The 16,069-nt window shown below is 45.5% G+C and overlaps 2 protein-coding genes across 5 annotated transcripts; both read right to left on the reverse strand.

Moving 5' to 3' along the window:
• Positions 1–19: 19 nt before the first annotated feature.
• LOC100827574 lies at positions 20–3,515 on the reverse strand. 4 transcript variants are annotated; one of them, XM_014898692.2, is made up of 8 exons: positions 3,248–3,515; positions 2,394–2,627; positions 1,486–1,557; positions 1,274–1,341; positions 1,044–1,194; positions 883–963; positions 655–744; positions 20–430 (listed from the first exon to the last, which is right to left on the reverse strand). In XM_014898692.2, exons 2-8 carry the CDS (start codon positions 2,619–2,621, stop codon positions 314–316), a joined length of 807 nt encoding a protein of 268 aa, XP_014754178.1. In that variant the 5' UTR covers positions 2,622–2,627; positions 3,248–3,515; the 3' UTR covers positions 20–313. The 4 variants fall into 4 exon arrangements, with proteins under 4 accessions (XP_014754178.1, XP_003567743.1, XP_014754179.1 ...); XM_003567695.4 differs by having other exon boundaries at positions 20–439; XM_014898693.2 differs by having other exon boundaries at positions 20–456.
• A 2,681-nt stretch (positions 3,516–6,196) lies between these two features.
• Positions 6,197–11,649, reverse strand: LOC100830011. Its single transcript, XM_003567703.4, has 9 exons — positions 11,250–11,649; positions 9,971–10,167; positions 9,157–9,329; positions 8,314–8,598; positions 8,023–8,081; positions 7,873–7,909; positions 7,691–7,762; positions 7,058–7,361; positions 6,197–6,883 (listed from the first exon to the last, which is right to left on the reverse strand). Exons 1-9 carry the CDS (start codon positions 11,389–11,391, stop codon positions 6,515–6,517), a joined length of 1,638 nt encoding a protein of 545 aa, XP_003567751.2. The 5' UTR covers positions 11,392–11,649; the 3' UTR covers positions 6,197–6,514.
• Positions 11,650–16,069: the final 4,420 nt, after the last annotated feature.

Here is a 16,069-nt window from a genome sequence, read left to right on the forward strand (position 1 = left end):
TCAATTGATAACCTTTGAATACAGGGGGCCAACTTGTACTTCCTTCCATTTGCAAGTAATTTTATGCAATCTCTTCAACGCACAGGAGAGCTAGGGAAGCTCAACAGTTACATCATCTTGGTTAGTATTCTCATATGTACAGAGCCACTACATTCTTCTTGTGCACACGGAAGCGAGTGGCTTCAAACTACCCTACCATGTCAGGATATAGTCATCCCTTTTCACATTTCCTTTGTTTCTTGGAACCTTTCTTGTGATCTTTGCTTCTGTCATCAACACCGAGGCATTGCTCTCGGATCTTGATCGTGTGGTGTCAGTAGATCGGCACAAGGCGTGGTTGCGTGTGCAGCCATGCAGAATCGGTGTCAGTATCCTCCTCTTCTGCTTCCTCCTCGTCGTTGTCATTGTCCGATGAAGACATATAGGTTTCCTGGTTTTCCTGCAGTGTTAAATGATCTAGACCCGAGAGTTATGCATCAGAAAATAGTGTAGGCTCTTCTACATATATGCAGGGGACTCTGTGCTGTGTTAAGTGATATTAGCATGCTATTGCTGGCATCAGTATTGCATTGCTCTAACTAACTGTTATCAGGATCACTACGCCTGAACAGGTCCCAAATCCAACAATGGCAGGTCGTTCAGTGCTGAAATTACCTGCTGGCGACGACGACGATGGTAGGTTGCCAGCGCTCTCACCATGACCAAGATTGGAAACAGAATTCCCGCGGTCCTCAGCACAAGAAGCTTTGTTTTTCCCCAATAAAACATAGAAATGCAATATCAGTGGCTTGCTTGAATGCAGAAAAAAAGAGAGAGATCAAATTCGAAAAATAAGATGCCAGTGATTCACAATCTTAACATGACATTGGGAATAAATCTTACCGAAAATAGAGCAAATGAGTACTCGCCGTTCCCACCAATCATAAGAGGAAGAGTATGTCGAAGAATTAGGAGGGCCATGAACTGTTCAATCACAATGGCAAAATTGAACGTTAGACAGTTCCATGGATTTCCAAACACAATCTGCACCTAGATGAACTCACAATTATGGCAATTGTCCGGCAACAAAGGGCGCTACTTCTTGTCCTGATGGGCAAATAGTCCTCGTACTCGTCTATGAAATCACGCTCAGAGGGCACCATTGTTATGACTTGGGAATCATGGAGATCTTGCCGAGCAATCTCCCAGTTCCCCCTGTGGAGGGGCCAACACAAGAGATGTTTTACAACAGAAGCGCATAGTTTCCATCAAAGGAGGCTTACAAAATGAGTACCTGAAGTTCATTGGTATGCTTCCATAGTGGAACAGCTGCTCTGGGGAAGTGTAACCAGGCTTGAATTGCTGCAGAAACAGAGGGGACACTCACATAAGCACCTGCATGACTAGTTACACATTGATGTAGAAATGTATCACTGTTGTACATATTTATCCGTTTTAACGGGCTTTTTTTTATCAATACATTGACCAAGCAGGCTGTTTTTTAACCTGCAAACATATTTCGCAGACGGTGTCGCCCTTCTCGTTGCACCAGCGCTGGATGCATTTCCGGTGCGCATACTGCAGTAGTGTAGAAGCTATGAGTTTTAATCTGATAATTCAACAGTATTATCGACTGAAATACTGCTACTATGTTAGTCAATTCTCAGCATACCCATGATAAAGCATCATTTGATACAACAAGCATCATCAAGAAAGGGGAAAAGCCATAATGTTTCTGTGAAGTCTCAACTACAGTTTGACCATGCATGGAAGAGAATGTGAGCGGTTGTCTCACACATTAGGTGAGGGTCTAAATATAGTTCTTTCTGTTCCTTCCAAGTAGCCACTCCGCGAAAACAAAACACCTACTTCCATTATATGTTTTTGAAAATACTTTCTCTATTCCACTTTATTATACTATGTCACAATCCAAAAAGGTAAGCCAATATTAGACATTGCCTTCAAAGCAAGTACACTGAGTCAAAACACAGTTGATTTCTTCCTCAAATAACCCTTTTCAGATAATACTTAATCAAGCTGTAGTACAACCTACTGCATCTAACCCCAACCATAATCACCAACAATCCCTCAAAGCAAAGTCAAACCACACTCACTAATATAAAACCAGAAACAAAAATAGACCCCCAAAATAATTACTCAGTAACACCAATTAGCTAGTCCATCCATCCTGCACTAAACAAAAAGGATCAAACTTTCCATCCCACAGAACAGAAAAAAGCAATGCACTACTACTCTTTTGCACACTCATCTGGAGCGCCGGCAATTTTTCCTGATTCCTACAGGAATAATCCAACCGCTTCCGGTGAAATCGCCGCAAATTCGCTACGAATTTCACACGTTCAAGAACAGGGATAAAAGGGAGAGCAATGAATGATGTTGGTGTGTTAACTAACCTTGAGGCTGCCGCGGCAGGAGCAGGGGGCCTCCATGCTGTTGTCCCAGTCCTCCTCCTGGCAGATCCTGCACTCCACCATCTTGCTCGCCGGTAAGAGGGCGGTGGCCTCGCAGCAGTATTCGACAGTCTCCGCCGCCTGCAGCTTCCTGTTGTTGTTCCCGATCGCCGCCTCCAGCGTCGACTCCGTCAGCAGCCGGTCCACAAGCAGCGCCAGATGATCCCCCATTCGGCCCTGCAAGCGCAGTTAAGTTAATCGACCGTCCATGGCGGCCTCGGCGAGACCAATGCGTGTTGCCCGACAAGTAGCAGTTGCTGGCTGGAAGGGGATGCAATGCCAATGAGGGTGTGCAACTGTTTCTTGTCGTTAGGAATCTACGGTATCCGACCGCTGGATGCTACCAGTAGTAGTAAGTAAATTTTAATAACCGCAGAGAACTAGGATAACAGGGAGGTCGGCCACTGAATCGATATTAATTATTAAAAGAAAACGGTTACTAATCTGAAGCAGCTGAAATCATTGGAAATTTGGAATGCAGCGGCAGTAGCAGCATCAAGCGTACAAGAAATACAGTAAAATACTCCAATTCTGGACTTTCTATGGAGAGACTGAGAGATATAGAGACGATATTCAGGCAAAAAAAAATTTGGAGATCCTGTCAATAAAAGAGACGAACAATTGAGCGCGAAAAGCAAGAACTCACCGAGAGAGAAGAGACAAGGAAGCAGAAGGGGAAGCTAATTAACCGTGGCTATGAAGGCGGCAAAGAGCGCTTTCAGATTTCAATGCTCTAACTATACCACCACAGCATTTATTTAGAAGTAGATAAACGAAGAAGAAGAGGAAATCTTTACCTTGCACAAGTTATCAGGAAGATGATCGAGACGGCAGGAAGTAGCAGCAGGAGGAGGAGGAGGAAACAGGAAAGCTTTGAAGGGTGGATTTGGGGTGTGGTTAAGGCAAGGTTGAGGGGGAGAGGAGGAAGGAGGGGTTAAGGGAAGCAAGAGATGGAGTGGAGGGGGATGTAAGAAAAGAATGGAGGCCAAGCCAAGGGAGATCAAAATGAAATGAACTGGAATGGAATGGAAAACCACTCACTCTTCTCAGATTTAAATTGGAAGAGAGGCAAGGAGGGGAGGATTGGGGGGAGGGAATGAATAAGTATCAGCAGCAGAATCTATCAACCTCACAACAACTTCACTGATACTACTACTGCTCTTTTGTGATCTTTCATTCTTTGGAATGTGTAGCCTCTGATCCCTTCTCACTTTCCAAAAGCCTTTCCATTCTTTTAGGAGCCACCTTTCTCCTCTCTCTTTTTCTCCCCTTTCTGAAATTTTATTTTTTGGAGTTCAGGGAACAGATTGGTTACTTTGGTTAGGCAGATTAAACAAGTAAGCTGGAGGCATTGTCAAGGCTTCTTCAGGATTTCAGACTGATGTTTGCCTAATTTGAAATGCATGTGGTACTACCCTCTACCCAGAATGATTTACAGTTATAGCAGTGTATGATTGATCCTGTAAAACTATTGCATAACAAAACTTTTAGTATCCAAGTCTAGGGCCATTTGATCAAGGCAAAGTGTATTTCTTCATCTTATTTTCTTACTGACACTTGCAGGCCACAATTCAGAATTTTCTAGGTAAACCATCAGCACTGTTGTATTCAAGCAGCAGAAAAGATCTGAAATTTTACCCAAGTGGTGGAGAAGAGACAGCAGCCGCGAAGACAAGACCGTACGATCAGGAGTAGACGGCTGAGATGTAACCTGCTTTGCGTGCTAATTGTGAGACCATTCATTCATTAGTTGGCTTTGAAGATTCTGTGTGCTCCAAGGATGCGGATCCCTTGTAGGTGGCCCACCACTAACTGCACGAGCAGGTGGTCGATTTACGGTTTTACCCCTCAGTCCTAGGATTAAGGAGTAGGAGGCAGTAGGTTAACTAACGGCCTGCACACGTTTCCCGCCACTACTACGGCCACTTCCTCTGAAAATGCTTTTAAGCTTTGTTTCTACTGACATTACTTTCACGTATTGCATAATTCGATAAATTTCTTGATCGTAGAGAAAAATAATGCTCCAAAGTTGGAAAATAAGGCAGGGTAATTATCGACTTGCTTATGACAGAGTTCAATGCCATGCAGATCTCAGATTTACAAGCTTTTTTAATCATTCAAGTGCACTATTTGATCCTTTTCCCTACATTGGGTCAAGGGAAGTTATGCATGGCATCATAACCATTTGTCTTTGACTCTTTGTGCTGTAGCTGGGGTTGGTTCAACAAGGCCTCTGTGCCGTTCATTTCACTTAGAAGCTAGCTGAGGTCACCATTTAAATTAGGAAGATCAGACAAAATTAAACCCCTCTTTCTCACAAAGATCAACTGCTTTTCTCTATCCGGACGCTTTCTTCTAACACAAAATGGCACAACAGAAAAAAAAAACATCATCAACTCCCTACGAATTTCTTTTTCTTCTTCCTCTGAAACCTGAGGAGAAAAAAAAACATAATGATTTCTGTACTGATTCGGTCAATGGAGATGTTGACCCCCAAAAGTTGGCCAAAAAGAGGGCTCCCATTTTCTAAACAGTTTGCCTGCACAAGTCAGCTTGGCACTTTGGTTAGAGTAGGGTTGGTGAACCCCAGAGCAGTTAATTAAGCGACCTGTCTCGCTGCATCTATATAAGCATGCTGCCATGGTGCCATATGGAATCATGCAAAGAAAACCTAGTTGTTTAGGTGCGTATGATGTCTTCTTGTTGACCTATATATCTTGTGCCTTTGGTCTTATTGGTCGTAAGTCATAACAAACACACCTGTGAAAGTGCCGTACTGAATTACATTTTCCATTGTATTCACACCAAACGCACCCCATTATCTCGTCTCTGTTTGTTCTGTACCTGTGGAAGCATGGAACATATATGTGTTCATTTGCACATTTTTGAAATGAATTAATCAAATATATACATCTGAAATTAAGTTTTTCTTCTTCTTTTGTACTGAAAAAGGAAACACTAGTAAAATATACATTTTGACAAATGTGAGGATTCTGATTTAGCATACATGCATGGCTGATGGCTGCATGCAAATTTAGCATGACCAGCTTTAGTTAATCAGGGGAAACAATTCTCCTAATTTTGGTCCAAACCTATTATATAGCCTATCAGGTGCATTTGTGCATACCATGTAACCCTGCATTAAACCTAACCTTGTAACCATAAGATCATCGACAAAGCTGTAGTGAACTAATCATGACGTTGTTGTGATTTCTTTTACCACACGCTATCAGTGAATGCTAAAGCCATCAGTGGTGCAAGTTAACCGCTCGCCAACAGAGTAAGAAAGGGAACCTAGCTTGCAACGCACGGGAGTAAAAAACAATGAACTTTTTTGGCCACCAAAGGTGCGGTGAAAATGGTAAAGATGGTTTTACTTGAAGCTGAAGTCAAAATCTTCCCTAAATCTATTAGTAGGCGTTTTTAAGATGCTGCCTGGAGAACTTCTCCATTTGCCACTTTCGTCCTACAGATGCAATCTTGGATGATGTCGCCGTACCGTACGTTCGGATTACTGTAATTGCAATGTTTGTTGTACCCGGTAATTTCGTAGGCTGACTGACAGGCACAGGCTGAGTCTAGTGGCAAAATTTTCAAGCCACGGAGATCATGTCGATGAAAAAAAAAATTGTGTTACTGCTCTGACGATCATCATCCTTGACTCCTTGTCCTCAGCTCGATGAACTTTGCATACCAGTTCTAGAATCTGGAGTAACAACAATGTGCAGGAGGTAGAGCAAGTCATGTAACAGAATGTAAAGTCCAGAGCATAACTGGGGGTCTTGGCCCCCCATACTGATTTTACCATCGTTTTTACAACTATATCCTGAAGCACAGGCACAGCATATACAATACCACGGAATGGAAGGAAGCACTCATTCATTCGCCTAAACTCTCCACTGCAAAATGGGGGCTTCTGCTTCGCGCCCCTGCTGCTTTTCGGCCTTCTTCCTATTCCTAACTAATCCTGAAACTCGGCTATACTAGTTTCGGTAACCATGGAACTGTACTAACTTGGATATGATAACCACGGAAGTAAAACTCTCTTGCATCCCCACTGTCTGTCACGGGGAGCGGTTTACAGGTGTGATCCGGAACCCTGATGGCAGCTCGGACACCTCCTCCCTTCGGGGGCGGTCCGTAAAGAGCACCAGGAGAAGGCCAAGCACGAAGGCAGAGGCGATGAGGGCTAGGCCCGCAGAGACAAAGCTGAGGTCGTGCTCTAGAGGAGGGCAGTACTGCGAGGCGATGGAGCTGAATGTGTCGCGGACGAACTTGCAGTCCTGGAAGTTGAGCATGAGGGGAGCGTAGTGGTGCAGAGCGTAGCTCGCATTCGCGGCCGAGACAAGCTGGCTGTAGATCTCTGGGGTCACGGTTCTGGGGCCAGAGCATACGTCGGCGTCAGGTGCAATGCATGTATAGTTCTGCCATGCCTGAAAGGTAGAAATTATTCTGTTGTAAGGAAATATGTACAGACGACAATATGAGTAGTGCAGCCAAATAAAGCGATGACCCAGATCAACAGGAATAACAGATTACACAAAGAATTCAACTGGAAGGTGTTGACATTATCTGAAGTAAGTAATGCGAGTATAACAATTACTTACTGTCGTTGCATTGTCAAATGTCACCTCCCTAGATAAGCACTGCCGATCATTCAGACTTGAATCGTAGGGAGAACACAGGTAAGGCATGAACTGCCCGGGATGCATATGATGTGGTCTTCGATTTGAAAGAGCGGATATAGCTTTGTTAACTAAGCTCACGAGCTGCACCACAACATGTTTACTCTGGTACAACGTTCGATTGGTTGTGCTCTCATCCACACATGGAAGGATGTTGCTCAGAGCAGTTTCTGCTTGAGGATGTTGTGCCCACTCGTCCATTGCTTGGCATGTATCCTTTGCAGCACTGTTAGGGAAAATAATTATAACAATTAGTAAATAATGGATTGCATCCTCTTCATAGCAACAGAATATGTTGCAAGTTTGACAGGGAAAACAACCTATGCTGATTGGTAAGATTATGAAACATAGCATCTATCAATTGACAAGCAAATTCATTACAAATAGTCCTACAAAGATGTTTCTATTGGCTTCCATGGTTGCATAACCAAAAAAAGACTAGAGGTTCAGCAAGAAGGACAGCCTGATTAGTCACCTAGAGAGCGCTGAAGTCTTACCACTCCTAAACATAATTCATCACAGAATATGAAAGGCAGTATGTGAGGTGAACATTACCTGCTCACTATCAAAAGAATCCCAATAAGAATGAAGAGAGCTGTCACTATTGTCCAGCATAAGGTAGCAAATCTGAAGTTGAAGTAGAAAGGTGTCAAACTTGGTGCACAACATGCCCACTCCAATACATAATACTCGGTTAAAAAAAGGATAATACTCGGTTATTCGGTCAGGAAACTTACATGTAAATTGTGTGTCTTGGTCTGTACAGATCTAGCACTGCATAAGAGAGGAACAAATAAGCTCAGCAGTGAGTGGTCACAGACTCAGAGTGGAAAAACGTAAACATAAAAAACACATGTATAGATTCATTATGAGAGTCGGCTGCATACCATATCCAAGGAATGCAAGAACAGACATCAACACAGCGATGCAAATTAATGCAACAGACCTGAAAATATGAATATCATTTTTCAGGTGTAAGCATACCATTTGCAATACTGTAACAAAAAAATTAAAAAAATGCCATAATAATCATTTTGCTATGTGACCACATCTCACCAACATTCTGGTGTTATTTTCTATGAAGGATTCAGCCGAGTGATAAATAGTCACATGCATACTATTTCTCCTTGATTCCGAAGGTGAAAATGATGAGTAAGCAAGGACAGTGTCAAACGTACACATTATGGAGAACTTTTCTGATCCTTTTGTAGTTTTCTGTTGTCTTCTGAGATATGGTATCAGCTGTTTTATTTAACTCCCCCTTCAAATTGTCAATTTGACTCTGAACATCTGATGGCAGATAGAGTGCTGCCACATTGACCGTCATTGCGAATGACAAGTAATCTGTAACATTCGTCAGTGTCTGAATAGTGAAATCAGATTGGTTGACAACAAAATCCAAAGTCTCTGTAGCTTTTTCATGGAATTCACTCTGCCCATACAAAAGGACGATGCATCCAGCTCTGGCACCAAGAAAAATCATGGAAGATATTAGAACTAGTGGTTCACAGATTAAATTTGGGCAAAGACATGGGTGTATAATCCTCAATTCCTCATTCATATCTTAAAAACAACTGAATTATCAAAGGCTACAAAGATTCGGAATCAGATTTAAGTGGACATTGAGAAAAAAAAAACTGTACTATTTGGTATTTACAAACGTTTCACGTTATAAATCAGTCCATCATATAATCAGGAACTTACAAGTTAACAATAACGTAATGCAAAAATTTATTACCAAAGTTTGTATTGTGAAACTAAGAAACGTAATTTGTGATTATCTATACGATAATTACATCTACGAACAGATTTATTTACACAATACTGGACCCATACTTCTAATGTGTAATGCAAAAGGCTTGATGTATGGACTAGGTTACCCATGGGGAGGCGATCAAGAGTGAACATCAACTAGAGTTATGGATGTCATAAAACTAAATCATCTGCTTACACCCAAAAATCTACCAAACTTACAAATAAACAGAAGAACAAATGAATGGTAAAGAGATTTAGTGCATTACATTAAAGTAAGCGCAGCGACAACGAGCAATACAGGCCTTGCTACATCTGCATGAGAAACCTTTCCTTTGCCCATTCTTGATTTACAAAAGCAGAATGAAGCTGCAGCAATCCCAAATGAAATAAGCCATAAGGCAGCAAGAAGAAATCCAGCAACTCCTGTGAACGAAACAGACTGAAACATACTTGATTCAGTTAACATAGCAGTGCAATGCAGAATGAACAAAGAAAGCAGTCATGCCGTAACTAGACGACTTGAAAGATGATGGTCAAACAAGTTTCATCATTGTGGCTAATTATGTAAGCCTAGAAATATGATATTTGTGCCATTCCAGTCCATTTTGATGCAATGATGCCACTGTCCATTTTGTTTCACATAACATTCGAAGTCAACGTTTGCACCTAGTTTGTCTAACAAAGCTGTCCATTGTTCAATGTCTTAAATCATGTAACTTTCCAATAGCTTTGTACACGCCCGGTACATGTGGGCACACTTTGGCCATTAAATGTAAACTAGGTACGTGCCATACTGTCTAGCCCATAGAGCAGTTCCTCGCACGGGAAGAAAGGAATCAAGCTTTTCCATCATCATGGTGATTTATTTACCTCTGATCATTCTTGATTCCTCAAAGTACCAGTATTCAATATGCAAAAGGATGGATCTGTAGTGGGTATAGACTATTAGACTGTACTGGTCCAAACCTAACCTAATTCCAACAACCCACATAAATACAACCGGCATATAATGACATCTCTAACAAACTAAAGCTTTACTACACCCATGAAATGTGTAAGGTTTTAAACAAAGCCACATACCGCCCAATAGTGCTTGTTGGTGATGTTCCAACCACCTTCATACATTCTAAGATGGTGGAGAACGTCCGGCCGCCGCGTCCTCTCCTCCGCCAGAACCAGAGGGTACTTGGCGACGGGGCCCATAGCTGCCGGCCCTGCTGCCGAAGCCGGCATCCCTTTGAGCAGCCCATTCGCCCATGGTCCCAAGCTCTTCACCTCTAAAGCACCAGAAATATTTGCACAAACAAACAATAATTCAGTACCAATCTCCAAAAAGATAATAATAATTCAGTACCAGCACGGCTGATATGCTAGTAAACTAGTGCAGCTACAATTAAAGTTCCACATGCTTCTAGTACAAGGCTAAAGACAAAACAAAATGGCTGGCCACTTGCTTGTATAGTAAGAAAAGCATCCAAGTGCGCCTTCCTATGAATCACCACGATGTAGATCCTTTGTCACATGAACCAGTGAAAATGACGAGTCTTATATCCTAGGAATAAGGGGCAGTTCTGCTTCCTAGGAGGAAATGCTTCAGTGTCAAACTTGTCAGGAAGACGAGAGCAGATCACAGCACCGACATGGATATAAATATCCAGTGTTGACTAGTTCTAACTTGGGGGCAGTAGTAACAGAAATAAAATACGGTTTGCTAAAATTAGCGTCCCTGACCCAGAGGCCTTGTTAAACGCGATAAAAAGAAGAAGAATAAGCTGTCTGGGGGAAGATCTAAGACTAGCGCGGTTCCACACCGCAGGAATCAGTCAAGCAGACGTTAGTTACACTGTGTCAAGAGAGGATCTACACGACGAGCGCAGTGAATCAAATCGGAGACAATTCCGCGCGGCACGAAACAGTCAAGCCAAGCACCCTTAAATCCTAGTACTAGAAAACTCGAATGGATCGACCGAGTTGAGCGCGATGGGGATCGCTGGAAGGCGACGTTTCTCTGCAGACGCCGACGAAACCTGTTTTGGGAGTTGGGGGTTTAACCAGAAACTGCGAAACACCGCACGTTTTGGAGAGGACAGGGCAGGGCAGGACGGAACGATCCCAATCACCGCCGGCCGCTGCTGTCGAACGAGAGGCGCCTACGCACAGCTGACTGGCAGACGGACAACGGAATCAGAGCTCCCCGGCCATCGCCGCGGAAAGGGACTGCAACCTCAAAACCACCGATCGAACTGGACTACTGGAGAGAAACAGCGGCAACCCGATCGATCCCCCTCGCTCGCTAGTCCGTTCCTTGGATCGACCAGGCAAACAGATCGCCGCCGCTAGGGCTGGGGCTCGGACGTACCTGGCGCGGCGTCGATCCCGCCCGCTTCCCCGGCGAGGCCGGCGAGCGAGTCCTCCCCCGACGCAGCGGCGGCCGCGGCGCCGAACACCGCCACCGCGGCGAAGACGGCAGCCATCACACCGGCGGTGGAGGCGCCCCCCATGTCGATCGGCACGCGCCGGCGCCGGAACTCACGGCCCCCTCCACCCCGTCCCCCGCATCCAGGTTCCCTCGGCGGCGCCTCGGGGCGAGAGGAAAACGGCGGGAGTGGGAAGCGCAAGTGTGAGTGAGTGGAACTGTGGAAGGAAGGACGACGCCACCACAAGCGCTAGTCGACAGAGTACAGCGCGCGGAGCTCCGCTAGCTACTCCCACTCTCGGCTATTGCTTTTGCTCTCTCTCTTCTCCCGTCCCATTCAGGCATTCTTCACCAACGGAATCGACATGGCGGCGACACGCCCCGAGCCCCGCGGCGCGCCCGTGCCACTCTGCCGCGTGTGACCCCGCTTGGCAGACGGGAACACGTGGACGCCGGGCCCCGCGCGTCGGTGGCAGGTGAAAAGCCGAGCTGGGCCGACGACGGGCCGGTGGGCCCCGCTGGACCTGGGCTGCGCTTGTCGGCGCTAAAATTACGATCTGGGCCTTCTGGGCCCACGCAGGCCTCTGCGAGGGAGGGGGGTAGTTTCGGGAGTTCCGGTTTTACGTGGCCGATCTACAGACGGGGGGATACGTGGAACGAGCGTCGCTCTCTCGCCGGGCAGCTAGCCTCTACGCATATGCAGGTGTCGCCCGTGTTGGGCGTCGTGACAACCAACTTTTCGATACCCACGTTCTTGCGAAAAGCTTTCCGTGTTTTCAATTTTTTTCGTTTTGTGAATTAGTTGGGTCAATAAAGGGCGGTAACGGGAGAGCTTTTCCGTGGCCGGGCAAACGGGCGGAAAGCTTGGGAAAGAAGGAGATCTCGCGCGTTGAAATCTGCTTTTTTTCGTGCATGATTGTGAAGTCCACTACCTCCTGCTGCTGCCTGCTGTAGAGAGGTTCGGAAATCCTTGCCGTCGAAGCAAGATGACACGAGGAGTCGAGGAAGAGGTCGGCCCGTGTTGCATGCACACAGCGTTGGCACCAGCTGCTTCTGCTCACTCCATCTTCGTGTCAGCTGCGTCTGTCGAACGGTATTGATCGGTCGGTCCCCTTTATTACGGATACAAGACACACAGACAGACAGCTGCCCGGACGTGCAGGCGACACGTGGCCGAAATCGAGGCGTTCCTGGAGAGATTATCAAGCAGTTGCTAGTAGGTGCTTACTTCTTCCTAGCTCAAGGTTTATTTTGGTTAACTCTACAAACTCGTTTCGTGTGGCGCCTCACCAGCTCTGCTCGTCGTCCTTCCCAGGCAGGCCCGCAGTATTAAGAAACGAACTGAGCAGGACTGGTATGCAATTGCTTTGAGAAGCAAAGAACTGATCGGGCAAGATTTTTATTTTTTTATTTTTATTGCTGAGAGGGGAGTACGGAGAAGAAGTGAGGCAGAGCAAAACCAAAAGCCTTGCCACGAACGAAATCCTTGTGTATTCGGGCCTTCCGCGAGGCCGTCAACGCCTGCCAATGTTTTTTTTTCCTTTTTTCTTTTTGAGCGAAGCCTGCGAATGGTTAACGGTGCAGGCCGCCGGTGTCGCAGGCCCATGTCGCTCGCCGAATTTCGTTCCAAGACCATGGGCCGAGTGGCGAGTAGCTTATACTAACCGGGCCTTCGCAAGCACACAATTTCCAGGCCCAAAGTTTCCTACTATACTAAAGTGCACGCTGCTCCGTTCCGTACCAATACCCAGCGGCCATATGGGCGGCCCCCATATACGCGTTAAACAAAACATTACTGCAAGTAGTATCCTGGAATTCTTCGCTGTAGATGAGATGACAGGCAAACCATGCGAAGTCGATAAGCTTCGATTCGACGGGTAACAAACAGATCAAACCACTTTATTAATTAATCACATCAAACGATATATTTTTCAGTTATATGAAAATGAGTGGGAGGCGTAGAGAGCGACCGTGTACAATAATTGAGTGGATTAATTTACGGCCACCTGCCCAGTCGATGAGCAGCAGCATTACGGGCACGGCACGCTCGATCGAAACGCAAGGTCAAAGGGGTTGGCATCACCCGGATAACAACGTCGACGTACGGGAAAAGAGTTTGGGCGTTCCAAACCACTCATCCATTAGTAAGCGCGTTTAGCAGATTAGATTGTTGTCAACAAAATTAAAATACTCCATATTGTAGTAGCAATTCCATGTGTTAATAGGGTATCCTAGTGCGTGGGGTTTCAGGTATCGCCCGAGTAACAACTTTTGGGCAAAGCCCCAAGAGGAGTGCTTTCGGCCCTTTTTGATCCGCATAATTCATAAAACAAATGCAAGATCAAATTGGCATGTCGTATTGAATAGTACAATTTTCGAGCAATGTTTGTTTGTGCATAGAAGAAAGAACATTGAACACTTGGTGGATATAATTTTTTTTTCACTATACAAATTCCAATCACTCATTTGCGGGCATGGAAAGCATGAAATTTAGTGTAGATGAATTCTAAGGAAAAGAGCACTTTTAATGTACCCACAAACTAAAATAAACCGTTAATTTCTTCTAACCTAACGGACAGATTTTATCTGTACTCCAAGGTAGCAACCGGGGAGTACCATCGACCAATAATTGGGAGCACCATCGTTTGTGGGGCTAAAATCGTAATTACGAAGTCAATTGACAGGGGTTAACCGGGTAAGTGCTGGATGGACGGACTTAGCGCAGTTAATTACGGCGGCCAGTATTAAGGTGGCGAGATTTGGCTCCAATATATAGAAAATTTAGTCCAAGCAGTAGCACACCGGCTGGCCGAGCCTGCTGCCAGCCCAAGCCACCGATGGCAAACTTGATTGGTCATGTACTCTCGTACATGGAGCATGGAGTTCGATCGATCAGGCGGCGGCGCGGTGTTCAGTCAGGAGGCGCTCGTGAAAGTCCAAATCATTCTAGGCAAAAGGTCTAAACTATCCTAACGGATGGATGGACAGATTTGTTTGTACTCTTGACCCGTTCTGGGGAGTACCAGGATACCATAAAAATTCTCAAGGAAAATGATACAGTTTGCTATCCTTCAAATCGGATGATGCATGATAGAAGGTCCTTTGACTGACATGATTGAGTCTAATAGGAAAATTTAATGAGGATTCGTTTCACTACATTTTATAGGAAACTTTCCACCATTTTGTTCTCTCTTGATTTGAATCAAAACAAAGTTCGGTGCACATTTGAGTTGACGTGATATTAGAGTAACGTGCTCTTTCTCATTCATGTGTTTTTCTATCTTGCAAAACAGAAGACCCTAAACTAACGGGAACTTAAGAGCAGGAGTAGTTGAAAGTGTAGTTTCTTTCTTGTAATTTACTGTTCTTTTCTATCAAAGCAATAGAAGGTGTCGTTGATTTAATACAATTTTGTATTAAAACAATGATGATAAGTAACGCCGATCGAAGGGGTATTCCCTCCGTTTCTTAGAATATATCGTATATATTTGTGCCCTTAGATCAAGAGAAATCCGAGATATCCTGTGAAACGTAGAGAATAGTTCTAATTGTTTAGAAATCAACCAGATACACGGCAAGAGCAGCTCCATGTCGCGGTTGAAAGATGATATGCTCCGTCCAAGGAAGGAGCGCACGCGATGCAACCTCCCAACTTCCCGAGGCCCGCGCCGCAGTAAATTCCCCGTCACCCGTGGAGCAGAGCAGCAGGGCAGCGCGTGGGGACAAGTGCAGCAGTAATAAATAAATGGCCAAGGGGGGATCGTGCCTGCACGTCTCAGTCGCTGCGCGCACCGAACAAACCCCGCGCGGCCCCGCAGGTCAGCGAGAAATCAAGTTACGAGAGAGAGAGGGGGCTGAGTGGGTGGCAGAGTCACGTCGCCGTCCGCCACGACGCGCGCGGTTCCCGAGGCCGACAAGCGTTGCACCCAATGGCCGGGCTGCGCCATCGCACTAGGCGCCGCTCCCCGTGATGCTTTGACCGGTCAAGATCCAGGTTCAGATCTACGAGGACGAGAGGACAAGCATAAAACCGTGGAGCGATGATGCTAAACGGGTGTTTAGGGACATGTCTTTTGTATCTGTGGGTGTGTGTGTTCGCGGCGAGTGTCCAAATTTCCCAAAATTATACCGAACTTAACATGCGCTTCTAAAAATGATTTCTCGGTCCAGGACGGAGACGAAGGCTAAGATGCAAACGTTAATAACACAGAGAATTTTAAAGGATAGCCTGATGGGTCGCCGGCTACGGGTCAAAACCGGCAAGCTACCTCCGTCCGTTGAACTTGCCGCCAGTCCCATCCCTCGTAGACTTCTCACTCGTAAAATCGCCATGATCTCCCATGACCTGCCTGAATTCGCACGCTGGAGGACGAGCATACGGGCTCACGGAAGGCAGGCGCCTGGCTGCGACGGGCAACGGCCGGAAACCTCCCCGGCAGGTGCACGACGGCGGTGGCCAGAGACCTAGTGGACAACTTAGTCTAAATTCCGTCGGTATGGACTGTTGGATCTCCACGGACGGACGGCTTCTATTCATTTCAGGGTACCACAGAAGGACTCTTTTTTTACCATCCGATTTCGGCCTCTGTTTTACTTTTACTTTACGCAAAGTATCAGGATTACACTATGAACCACAAAACTGAACGACCGATAAAACAAACGAAATGTTGTCCAGTTTTTTTTTCTCTGGACGATGGTTATATTGCACTGATCGTGCGTTCGTGTTTTTACCATGCAGACATCCATGCTTAAATGCTGCACGT

The sequence above is a fragment of the Brachypodium distachyon genome, chromosome 2 (genome assembly GCF_000005505.3).
Source record: "Brachypodium distachyon strain Bd21 chromosome 2, Brachypodium_distachyon_v3.0, whole genome shotgun sequence".
Lineage (NCBI taxonomy): Eukaryota > Viridiplantae > Streptophyta > Magnoliopsida > Poales > Poaceae > Brachypodium > Brachypodium distachyon.

Coding starts and splice junctions, on each gene's coding strand:
- LOC100827574 (XM_003567695.4), bottom strand. CDS start 2,621: ATGGGGGATCATCTGGCGCTGCTTGTGGACCGGCTGCTGACGGAGTCG. Junction 1,558..2,393: donor CCTGCCGCGGCAGCCTCAAG/GTTAGTTAACAC, acceptor ACACTACTGCAG/TATGCGCACCGGAAATGCAT. Junction 1,342..1,485: donor TCTGCGAAATATGTTTGCAG/GTTAAAAAACAG, acceptor CTGTTTCTGCAG/CAATTCAAGCCTGGTTACAC.
- LOC100830011 (XM_003567703.4), bottom strand. CDS start 11,391: ATGGGGGGCGCCTCCACCGCCGGTGTGATGGCTGCCGTCTTCGCCGCG. Junction 7,362..7,690: donor ATTCTTTTGATAGTGAGCAG/GTAATGTTCACC, acceptor TTTCCCTAACAG/TGCTGCAAAGGATACATGCC. Junction 6,884..7,057: donor CATTTGACAATGCAACGACA/GTAAGTAATTGT, acceptor TCTACCTTTCAG/GCATGGCAGAACTATACATG.